Source organism: Rhinatrema bivittatum, chromosome 5, assembly GCF_901001135.1.
Source record: "Rhinatrema bivittatum chromosome 5, aRhiBiv1.1, whole genome shotgun sequence".
In the NCBI taxonomy this organism is placed as follows: domain Eukaryota; kingdom Metazoa; phylum Chordata; class Amphibia; order Gymnophiona; family Rhinatrematidae; genus Rhinatrema; species Rhinatrema bivittatum.
This window is the reverse complement of record NC_042619.1, coordinates 113273801-113286091: the sequence shown is the minus strand read 5'-3', so window position 1 is coordinate 113286091 and position 12291 is coordinate 113273801. Positions and strand designations below refer to the sequence as shown.

At 43.1% G+C, this 12291-nt stretch overlaps 1 protein-coding gene across 1 annotated transcript in view; it reads right to left on the bottom strand.

The window, feature by feature from the left end:
* The window catches only part of LOC115092143 (complement C4-A-like), a 274266-nt gene that overhangs the window by 237078 nt on the left and 24897 nt on the right, over positions 1-12291 (bottom strand). The window contains exon 7 of the mRNA XM_029602749.1: positions 2735-2822. Within this exon, the coding sequence (XP_029458609.1) occupies positions 2735-2822 (88 nt within the window). The remainder of the gene's footprint in view (positions 1-2734; positions 2823-12291) is intronic.

The following is a 12291-nucleotide window of genomic DNA, read 5'->3' as shown; positions in this document are numbered from 1 at the left end:
TTGTAGGATGCATTTTACGCTGATAACTGCATCACGGAAATTATGATTATTTATGTAGTGCAGAGGTGGCAACAATGGAGGCAATGCATGCAAATCTATATCATGCACATTCATTGTGGATATCCTGAAAAACCTGACCTGTTTATGGCTCTCAAGGACTGGAGTTGGCCACCCTTGATTGTGCCTTTAGGCACAGGTACTTTTACTCATGGGCTTTGCATCAGTTTTCAAAGGAAAAATACATGCATACTTGCCCTTTGAAAACTGTCATGGGAAAAAAAGCACTCAGACATTTGCACTTGCTTTTTTGGGGGGGATACTTTTTCTATTGGAAATAATATGCATAAATCTGCAAATGCAATCTTCATGCATTATTTCCCTTTTCTGACAAAAATAGCTCTTCCCTCCCTGCCCCCCCCCCCCCCAGGAATACCTATTCCTAAGACTATGGAGGTCCTTATTCAGATGCTAGCTGGCTAGCGGAATTAGCTAGGGAAAGCTTATTTGGCTGACTTTGCTGAGATATTCAGCTTTGCACCCACACCACTGAGTAGTATACCTAGCTGCAGTAAATCAAAATTAGCTGGATAAGTTTATCTGGCTAATTTTAGGACCACTGTTTGACAATTCTGATGTTATACAGTCACAGTAGTCATTGAATGCTGAAAAATGTTTATCCAGCTAACTGAGCCAGATAGCTGGCTGCACGCCAGAATGCCCTTGGCCCAGCTGCCGAGCTAGTTAGATTTTTTTTTTTTAGCTGGATGAAAAGGTATCTGGCTATCTTGGAGCCAGGCAATTTCAAATCCCACCATTTTGTCCAGCTAAGTTCAATCATAGTTGGACAAATGCTGCTGAATATGGACCTCTTGTATTGTTGAGCCCAGCATGTATTTTCAGTTGGGGAAAGGATGGGTCATTTTCAGTTGGCCAATTTACCTAGGTAAATAGGCATTTACTTATGCAGATCACTTCTGAAAATTGCTGTTCTTATCACTGAACATGTGGTATTTAAACATTCCCTTTTCCTTTCTCTTTTTCTGTGATTATCTTCATTTCTCCTATTTTAGGGTTCTCACAGGTTGCAGACATGAGGGCTCAAAGGAGTTTCAGTGATTTCTTTCGTTTGACAAGCACGTATTTTGTTCCATTTTACTCATTCTTTTCAGCAGAGAGGAGATTGTAATTCATGGAAAGTTCTTTAGCAGCAAGTTATATTTCACATGACTTTCTTATAATAACTGATTTTAAATTGTAACGCTTTCATATTTTTTAGTAGGAGTGCATTTTTCTGTATGAGAAGGGATCGTTTTTCTATATCAGTTTGGCCATGATCAAATGTAAGGTCTTAGTAATGAGCTGAAGACGGTCCCCTTCCAGATTGAGAAACTGTTAGCATAGGGATTTAACATTCAGTCACCAGACTACACTGGGGAACACAAAACTGTTTGGATCCCGGTAAAAATGGCTTAAAAAACTCCAGTGATAAGGCTACATTAAAGGTGGCAAATTTAATCATAAACATAATTGACACTATGGATGTGCAAAAGCAAAATGTTTGTTTCAGTTCATTTATTCATTTCATAGGTCACCTCCATTTGTTTCATTAGTTTAAAAAAAAGTCATTTATTTGTTTCTTTTGTTTCATTCATTTCCCATTAAAGTCAAATGGGAGAAGTAATGCACTCTATTTTAAACTTCAAAATTGGGATTTTCTAATCAATTCTAATGAAACTTGGGGGCAAACAACATCAGAAGGGGGAAGAGAACTCCAAGGCACCAAGACAGCAAAGAGGCACCAAAAGTGTCATGAATAGTAGTGTAAGAAATTGTAAAGGGGCAAAAGGGTACCAGCAGTGGCAAGAGTTCTCCAAGGTAATGTCAGAGGAGCAAAGCAGCAGCAAAAGCATCAAGAACATTCCAAGGCTTCAAAATAGGGCACCAATAACAGTGGCATGCACCTCTAGAAGGAGCACGAAAGTAGCAAAGTGGCACCAAGAGTTGAACATCATAAGACATCATAAAGGGGGAAGAAAACATAAAAGGTGCAGAAAAAACCCCCAGACACTGACAGAGGGGGCAAAGCAGCACAAATAGTGGCATAAAGATTCCAAAGCACCATGAGAGATGCAAAGCAGCCACCCCACTGGCAAGAACACTCAGGGTGTAGAGTCTGGTGTGTGGCAGCAAAACAGATTGGCATGAAGACCCCCCAAGATAGCAAGACTAAGTATCCGAAAGACTCCCAAGGTACAGCATAAGGGGTTAGCAGCAAGGAAGTATAGCAGCAATATTCCCAATGTGTAGCATCAGGGACATGAATGGAAGACTCAAGATATAGTGTCAGGAGCAGGGCAGCAAGGCAGAATAGCGGCAAGACACCCAAGGTGTAGCATCAAAAGAAAGGCTATTGGAACTACTGGAAGGAAGGCAGCTTCACCTTGATTGGTTCTCTATCCTGGCTCCTTGCCCTTTTCTCCCATCTCAGCTCTTTCCTGGCTACTACATCACTTAAGAATGTCTTTGTTGCTATAAATTACTAGTCTCACTACAGCACTTTTCAATGGACCATAGATCTGAATAGGAGACATAAATAAATGAAACTAAAATGTCTGTTTACTTTGTGGCCACCCTCTCTTTGTTTTGAGGATCCACAAATGAAACTAAAATGGTCTCATTCATTACATTTTACCTGCTCATTTCAAACAAATGCACATCCCTAAAATACACTTACTTTGCATGAATATCAAATGAAAATGATGAGTCATTAACATGGTAGTATGGCTTGGATGGTATAATTTTCACTTCAAAAGTTGGAAGTTCTATAAAAAAAAAAAGGACAAACATATTTGTTGTGAATGCTGAAAGTGAATTCAAGAACTGAAGACTTCAATTTAAGGGGGTCATTTATCAAAATGCGATAAGGCATTTTCGCATGCGTTAAGGGCTTATCGCATGCGAAAAGCCCCATTAACGCATGCGATAGGCCCTTACCGCATGCGATAGCACCATATCGTATGGTGCGATGCAAATTCAGAAAATAGGAGGAGTTAGAGAGTGGGCTGGGTTAGCCTGTCTGTGAAGAGCTATTGCACAGCCGTAATGCCGATTTTAACAACACCTCTTTGAATTGCGTTAGGCTGTGCAATAGCTGCCATGACCGTGTGGTAAGGTTTCATCGCCCTTTGCGATGTCTCCCGTGAGGCCTATTTGGAGAGAGAGAGAGAGAGAGAGAGAGAGAGAGAGAGAGAGGGACGGGCCATAATGTCATTCCCATAGGTAGGTATTTGTATCCCTATGGTAGGCCCACCTAGTAACTCGAGGTGGGGTTTAGGTAAGAGTGTTGGGGGTTAGGGGCCACTTTGACATTCTACGTGACACGTACGAACACGTACGAACAGAACAGTGGTCTCGTGAAGATTTGATGACCTTTGGAGTGAGGAAACTCACTCCAAGATGAGATTTGGGCAATATTCTTTCAACATCAAGCGACGGTCGCTCCCTGTGACAAAGTGAGGGCAAAGGCAATCGGCGCCATTTTGAAACCAGTCCAGCACCGAGGGTATGATTGAAGGGATGGCTCCCGGACCCCCCGCTAGACCACCAGGTACATGTAAAAGGTTTTTGGGGGGGTCGGGAGGGTGGGAGAAGCAAAGGGGTAATTTGTAAAGGGTCGGGGTGGGGTTTTTTTTTATCGGGCCATCGGCGCCATTTTTATCAGTGGTAGCCAAAATGGCGCCGATGGCCCGAGAGCGAGAGATTGTGCCGGGACCACCCCCCCCCCCCCCCACTGGACCACCAGGTAATTTAACATTTTGGGGGGGGGGTCGGGAGGGTGGGAGAGCAAAGGGGTCATTTGTAAAGGGTCGGGGTGGGGTTTTTTTTTTATCTGCTCAGGCCTCACTAAAAAATTAACGATGTGAATTGGAATCGGAACCGATTCCAATTCACATCTCTAACGATCTGATTTTTTTCTCCCTCCATCAAACCTGATCGTTAAAACAATCGGGCACACGATTCACATCTCTAGCAGTTAATTGAATTTGTTCAGGAATAGAGTTATAAGAATCGGGCCTGCAATGGACAAAGCTTGTTTGTGAGTTAATGCCAAACTTGCAATTTTTACAGATGGTAACTTCTAAAATGCATTTATCCATCGAACGAAGCTGTCTGGTAGGTTTGTACATTCTTAATAGGGAACAAAGCCAAACTGAGTTAGAATTGTATAGTAGATTGTGGCTAATTGTAAGAATTTTGTAAGTGATGCGGTAAGATACCGGGGTAGCCAATGAAGATACTGCAAAACAGGTGCGACATGTTCCCTGCGAGGTAAATTAAACAGAATCCGAGCTAGAGTGTTTTGCACAAGCTGTAGGGGATGGATGGTAGATGTGGGTAGCCCCACGTACAGAGAATTGCAGTAGTCTAGGTTTGTTAGGATTAATGCTTGTGTGGCTGAATGAAAATCTGACAGAAATAATAGGGGTTTTAGTTTTTTTAGCATTTTTAGTTTAAAAAAAGATTTCTTTACAATGGCTGATATGTTATTGGTCATAGATAGTCTGGAATCAATGAGCCTGCCTAGGTTTTTTGCGTATGATTTTATTGGTTTTGCTTGTCCTTCGAATATGAGCTTTTTGGGTGGTTGATGAATTGAGTCCTGTACTGTGGATAAAAAAAATTAATTCTGTTTTTGAGATGCTGTGATGTTGTGATGCTAAGCAGGAGGAACCATAGAAAGCTGCAAAAAACCCCCAAAAACTTGACAGCGGTCAGGTTGGGAAAAGAGATGTTCAATTTACGAGCATCTATTTTCCTAACCCGTGGCTGTGTGTGCACGGGTTAGGAAACAGATGCTCAGAAAATCAAGTGTCTGTTTTCCTTACCTGCACACAGCTACTTCTCCTGGGCACTTAATGGCATGCACGCACTAGGGATGCGCAAATTATCCATTGAGCATCCCTTTTAGCGTGCCAGCTCATTAGAATATAAGATCGAGCGCCCAAGAGAAGGGGATGTGCGTGTATTCAAAAAACATGCGTCCAAGCTGACACACATTTCTTGCGTGCATGATATTGCATCGGCCCCATTGTGTGGCCCACATCAGATGCTTCCTCTCTCTCCCTCTGGCCAAAGTGTGCTAAGTGTTTTGGTGCACCGCATGCTACACAACATGTGTATTCATCATCTTCTAGTTTGGCCTGAGGGAAGGCAAAGCTGCCAGTATCATTTTATATATTTTTTTGTTTTTACTTGTTGACTTTTATTTCCCTGCATCCAAGGGGACTAACACGACAGCCGCACCATTGAATTCATAGGAGGCAGAAGAGGAGGTGCGTTCTTTTCCTGAACATATTTTGTAGTTGTTGGGTTTGTGGCATATTGTGGACTCTTGGTAGAAGTGGCGATGACTCCTCCCATGGGGAGGGGCCCCGTGGGGAACCACAACGATTGGCTAGACTCTTAGTAAGCAGACACTGTAGAAAGAAAGCTTCATTATACTGCTGTTGATGAGTTGAATCTTGCCCAAGGAGTGGACAGTTCTGTAGTCCAGAGATATCATAGTAAGCTCAGACAGTCTCTGTAGATGATGGTCTCACCCAGATGTAGCAAAGGTCTGGTAGTGTTCTGCAGCGCAGGATAGGCCGTGAACCTGAAGGGTGGAATGAGGAGAGCTGGAGCGTAGCGATACTCACAGAGCAGCAGTGAGTTGGTAGTTGAATGAAGAGAGGGACCCGAGGCCCGAGGTGCAGGATACCCTGAGCAGAATAGGCTCTCGAGGAGCGAATACCTAGGAGCGCCAAGGGTTCCTGAAAGAAAGCAGACAGGACCCCCAAGGGGAGGGTGTCCTTAAGGTTAGGCAGATTAACCCCGGAGGGCGAGTAGAAGTGAGAGGACCCCCGAGCAGTGGATACCCAGAGCTTCCGTAGTAGCGAGATACCCCGGAGGGTAGTGTGGAATCCAAGCGAGCAGCTTAGAAGCGGTCAGAGTAGCAAAACCGAAGTCCTTGCTAACTCGTTCAATTGGAGCGGAGCGCAGGTTTAAATACCCAGAGGTACTGACTTCATGCGGTGGGGCCACCCCCGAGGTTCCCGCCATGACATATTCAAAAACGTAGGCAGCGTGCACGCGTGTGCCCTAGTAAGCCTCAGGAAGAAGCATGGCGGACAGGGACGTCAATGCTGGCTCGGAGACACTGAGGGTTTCGGCAAACAGCAACGGAGGCAGCCAATCTTTCAATGGAGGAGGAAAAAGGTAAAAGAGAGGTGAGGCAGAGTGGTCACAGCCGTCTGCGACCGACGGACGCAACAGTAGCTAATTTCCAAAAGGATGCTACGCCCTTTGAAACCTGGCAGTTAGCATAAAGAAATCCTACTAAAAGCACCCAGGTGCAATGCATCTATTGTTTCTGTGGGCAGCTGAGCAGGGGTAAAATAGCATGCATACTTTTGAAAATGGCATGCACACATGCTGTTTTACTCATCCAGACTTAAGACATCCACCGGATAAACTCTTTAAAAGTCAGCTAAAACCAAGTGCCCTATGGAAACCTATGCAAACTTTTAGATTGGAGAAGGGGGGACCAACTTACAGACAAGCCAATTCATATGGGTAAATACCTATACCCAGGTAAATAACTTTTAAAATTGCCTTATATGGGGCAATTTTTAAATAGCTCAAATAGATGTAAAGCAGAGGGATGGTTTTGATGTACATGCTCTGTGCCAATTGTCAAAGCTGGGTAACTTCTTTTTTGCACATACTTTCAACCTGCTATTTGTGCAGGCAGCAGAGGGAGGACAAAATAGAGTGCTTACTAGTGAAATTAAGTATGTGCTCTATTCTATTTACTCTCCCTGACCTAAATACTCCCTCCAGAATGCCTCCTTACAACCCAGCTAAAAGTGCATGCATTGTGGAAGGCTGCATGGTACTCTTAGCTGGACTGAGAAGAACAATTTTCAGATAGGATAATCCTTATCTTTATTAATGTGCCTAGATTACTTTGAAAATTGCTTTCCCCATGTAACACTCTATTTTAGTTTAATTCTTTTTTATTGAAAATATAAAACAGTACAAACACATAGGGGGCAGATTTCAAAGGGTTACGTGCGTAAATCCAGGAGGATTTACGCGTGCCGGGCCTATTTCCAAAAGGCCCGGTGGTGCGCGTAAAGCCCCGGGACACGTGTAAGTCTCGGGCTTGAAAAAATGGGCGGGGCGGAGGGGTCCGGGGGCGTGGACAGAGGCCCCTGCATGGCCGCTGGGCCGGGGGATCGCGAGCCGGCAGTTGGCCGGCGTAACTTGTGAGATAAAGGTACGGAGTTGTTTTTTTTTGGGCTAGGGCAGGCCAGGTAGGGGAAGGGAGGGGAAGGTGGGAGGGGGAAAGGAAAGTTCCCTCCAAGGCCACTCCGATTTCAGAGTGGCCTCAGGGAACGGGGAAAGCCAGCTGGTCTCCGAGGGCTCAGCGCATGTGCACCCCCTTGCGCGCACTGACCCCTGATTTTATAACATGCACGCAGCTGCGCACGCATGTTATAAAATTGAGCGTACATTTTAAAATCTGCCCTATACTGAATAGTGAGTTGGTTCTGTACACCATACAGTTGGCATATTGAACAAATCAATTATCAATAATAATCCCCAGGAACCCAATCCCTCATCCCTTCCCACCCCCACTCCTGATAAACAATAAAATGACAAGGAGGTATTGAATCATATCAAAATCACCCATTATGATATTTTTAACAAAAAACTACGCGACCTGTGCGGGAGCAAATTAAGATAACAATTCCAAATTTGTATGAACACTTTATGCTTCTTAGACAGATCAGTAGTTTCAATATATTTTTCCATACGAAAATTCCAGAGTTGCAATAAAGTCGGCAGATCCGTTGCCAGACAACACTGTAATATTACTGTTTTAGCTAGTAATAACGCTTTCTGAATTTACATTTTAACATACTTTTCCAGAAAAAAGACATGCCCAAAACTGATGACCACATGTACTTGGTTCTTTCTGACATTTCACACATGTATTGGAAGGAACAATCTTTAGCAGGTCTGCTCTGGTTTGAGAATAAAAGTAGCACATGAAAAATGTATAAAAATGTATAATGAGTTTTCCCAAAGAGAGACGTTGATAACACTCCACTCAGTCTAAGCAACATTTTAAAATAAACAATATGACAAATAAACCCTCAGTTCCCTCTGAGGGAATTTTTGTCTGTCACCTGCTTCCTTAAAAATTAATACCAAAATGAAATAGTATGCCTGGTGGGATCTTCTAAATCAAAAAGATCATTTAAAAATGTCTCTATTTTCTAGGCCAGTGATGGCTAACCTATGACACGCGTGTCAGAGGTGGCACGCCGAGACGTTTTTGCTGACATGCGCAGCGTTTCATGGACTATCGGGAATTTTTTTTTTTTTGGCTGCGCCGAGCCTTTTTTTTTTTTCAGCTGCGCCGACCCTCTAAAATTAGGTTTTTAGTATCCCCCCACCCTCCGGACCCCTCCACCCCCCCCCTCCCCAATGCCCCCGGGCGCAGGGAGGCTCATTCGGCGCAGCGTTAGGCAGGGCCGTGGTGAGGCTCATGTCACCACGGCCCAAAGAAACAGATCGCATTTAAACGCGCTGATGCTCCTCCTCCTTCCTGCCTGTGCAGCCCCGGAAGTAAACGTTGCTGGAGACGCATGGGCAGGAAGGAGGTGAAGCTTCAGCGTGTGCAGAAGAGGAGCAGCACTTGTGCTTACAGGCCGCCGCAAATTCCAAGTCGCAGTGGCCTGAGAAGAGGAAGAGGCCCGGTAGCAGGACCACCGCGGCCTGAGAAGATCAGGGCTGCTGTAGGGCCCATCCTGTGGTGACCCGCGAAGAGGAGACCCAGAGATGAGAGAGAGGCTGAGGGTCTGTAGCGCGTGTGTGTGTATGAGATGAGTTGAGAGATTGTGTGCGTGTATGAGATGAGTTGAGAGATTGTGTTTGAGAGTGAGGACCTGAATGTTTGCAGAGACAGCATGTGCTTGAGCAAGACAGCATGTGGGAGAGAGAGAGAGAGAGAGAGAGCCTGTGTGTGAGAGTCAGACAGCATGTACCAGTGAGATATTGTGTGTATGAATGACTGTATGAGAGAGCATGTGATAGTGAGAGCCTGTGTGTGTGTGAGAGAGAGAAATGCATGTGAGAATGAGAACCTGACTGTGTTTGAAGGAAGAAGATGGAGCGAAAAGAAACAGAAAAAAAGACAATATAAAAGGAATTGTCAAAAAAAATAAGAAAGGGAAGGTGGGAAAAAAAAGCCTGTGACCAACCAATTAGAAAACTAAGATCAGACAGCAAAGACAAAAAAAATATAGATTACTTTTTATTGATTGGCACATGTAATCTTTGGGAATGTGCAAGAATAGCACTTTCTCTACAGATCTCTCACAATGTACGAGATCAGCCTGCAGAAAGTGGAAGCCCACAGGGCCTGCACAGAGGAGGCAGCAGAATGGACTTCAGTGTCAGTAGCAGCAATCGGCACCTCCCCAATAGCCATGTGGCAGCAGTGACAGTGGCAGCAGAGGAATGAGAGAGGTTCCGAGGTTGCTGGCAAAAGAGAGGGGGGTCTGGCTTTAGTGTGTGCATGTGTATGAATAGGACTCTGCCTGGGGGGTGTATGTGTGTGAATGCATGGGTGCCTGCCTGGGGGTCTGTGTGTGTGAGAATGAATGTGTGCATGCCTGGGGGATGGGGAGGGAGTGGTGTGAAAATGAATGGGAGCCAATAAAAGAAACAGACTGACAGATGAAGTCTGTAACTCTTGCTTGGGCTTGAAGGGTACGAAATACCAACCTTCAATTGAAGATTTAGCCAATGAAATTCAGCAACAAAAAAGTCACTAAGCAGGTAAGGTAAAGAATTATTTGTTTTTGCTTTATTAATAAATACAGTACATATATTAAAATTATAACTTTGTTATTAATTAGAGTTACAAATATCACAAAATTATGGATTTTTCTAGAAGTGACACACCACCCGAGTTATGCTCGGGTTTTTTATTAATTTTGACACACTGAGCTCAAAAGGTTGGCCATCACTGTTCTAGGCCCACCTCCTTCTTTTCTAAATAATCTTTTGCCAGAGGATGTGGTTAGTGCAATTAGTATAGCTGGGTTTAAAAAAGGTTTGGATAAGTTCTTGGAGAAGAAGTCCATTAACTGCTAATAATCAAGTTGACTTAGGGAATGGCCTCTGCTACTATTGACATCAGTAGCATGGGATCTTCTTAGTGTTTGGGTTCTTGCCAGGTTCTTGTAGCCTGGTTTGGCCACTGTTGGAAACAGGATGCTGGGCTTGATGGATCCTTGGTCTGACCCAGTATGGCATGTTCTTATGTTCTTATATTCTTATGTACAAAACATAGTGTTGGCCTTGTAAATACGCAAAGAAATGCCTCAGAGAGACTTGGAAGTGCTGCTATAATTCCTAAAAAAAGCATATTCACCCTCTTCCGTCATAAAACGTTGCACTACCTGAAGACCACTATAACCCAAACTCTTAAAAATCAAAGAACAAAATCCTGGAATAAATTTCTTATTACCTTGAAAAGGCAAAAATCCTGAGACAGAGAACTGCAAACCTAATTTGTGGCACAACCATCTCCAAGCCTTCATAATAGGAGAGAGTAATTACTCTCTGCTGTAGAGTTGTTGGTAGGGAAACATGGGTAGTATGTATAACATACCGAAAATCCAAAGGAGAAACAACATTTTTTTCATAAGCAATCGGTGTCTAAAAATCTGTTCCTATAACCAATCACCTGCATGTCAAAGAAGGTACACTATATTATATGTTTTTAAGTCAGCCAACCCTAAGCCACCTTTATCCCAGCATCTCGTCAATATGGAAATAGCAATCCGCGGTTTCTTATTGTGCCAAATAAATTGACGAATGAGATTATTGAACTTGCATATATCTTTGGCAGTTAGATACAAAGGTAACTACTGGAAAAAATATAACCATGTCGGAAAAAGCATCACTTGAAAAAGATTAACTCGCTCCCTACCAAGAAAAGAGGAAAATCCATCCAATTAGTCAACATTTTCTTGGTTTTAACCAAAATGTTTTGAAAGTTTAGTGACTGTAAATGTCTGGGATCATAATGGACAAACACTCCCAAATATTTAAAATATTCATATGTCCACTTCATTGGGAAGTTGGGACCACATCTTGCCATCGCAGATTCCTGTTTAGGCAAAGCTTCCGATTTGTCCAAGTTTAAGAGAAACTCCGCCAATGCACCATACTCCCGAAACTCTACCAATGAAGATTGAATGGAAACAGAAGGACTCTGTATATGTATTAAAATGTCATCTGTAAAAGCCATTATTTTTAAAACGTGTTCCCGAGGACTCAATAGGAATGCCCTCTATTTCTTCATTGTCTCGGATCCATTGTAAAAGGGGTTCCAGCATCAGTACAAAAAGAAGAGGGGAGAGTGAGCAACCCTGCTGCATCCCTCATTGAAGCTCAAACTTCTCTGAAATGGTGCCATTAACCATGACCAAGACTTTAAGTGACTTTTATAGAGTTTGAATGACCTGTAAAAATATCCCAAAATGCCAATCTTTTGAAGGGAAGTGAACATAAAAGTCCAATCCATGCAGTGAAATGCTTTTTCAGCATCAAAACTTAATATTAGGGATTTTAACTGCTTCCCTCTGCTACTCTCTATGGAGGCTAAAAGTTTCCATATATTGGATGCTGAATAGCAACCCTTAACAAACCCTGTCTGATCCTTATTTACCAAACTGGGAAGAATCCATGCTAACTGATCTGCAATTATTCATTAGAATATGATCATAAAAAAAAATCTTATTTTTGTTTGCCTTTGTGAATGGCTTATCCTAAATGAATGTGAAGTAAAAATGTCTAGAATGAACATGTCCTGTCTTTCTGCCCCTGAGCATAATAAATCTCAGTGGTTAGAATAATGGGCTAGGTAGGGACCAGATCCTTCTTTTTCCACTGACATTCCTTGTCACCTTGATGCACTCTCTTCCTAGCTGCAAGCAAGCTAGGTAAAGAGTACATTATACAAATCAATTCTTCTTTTACTTTTCATCACTTCAAATGAGAGAAATTCTTCATTGATGTCTACTGTGCTGTTCGTACCTCTGACTGTGCATGTAAAACTGTTCCTCAAAATCTATTCCACCCTCCAAATCTCACCCTGGTATAAATAGTAAACTTATATGTGAACCTCTACAGAGTCTCTCTCTCTCTCTCTCTCACAGCCCAAACCTG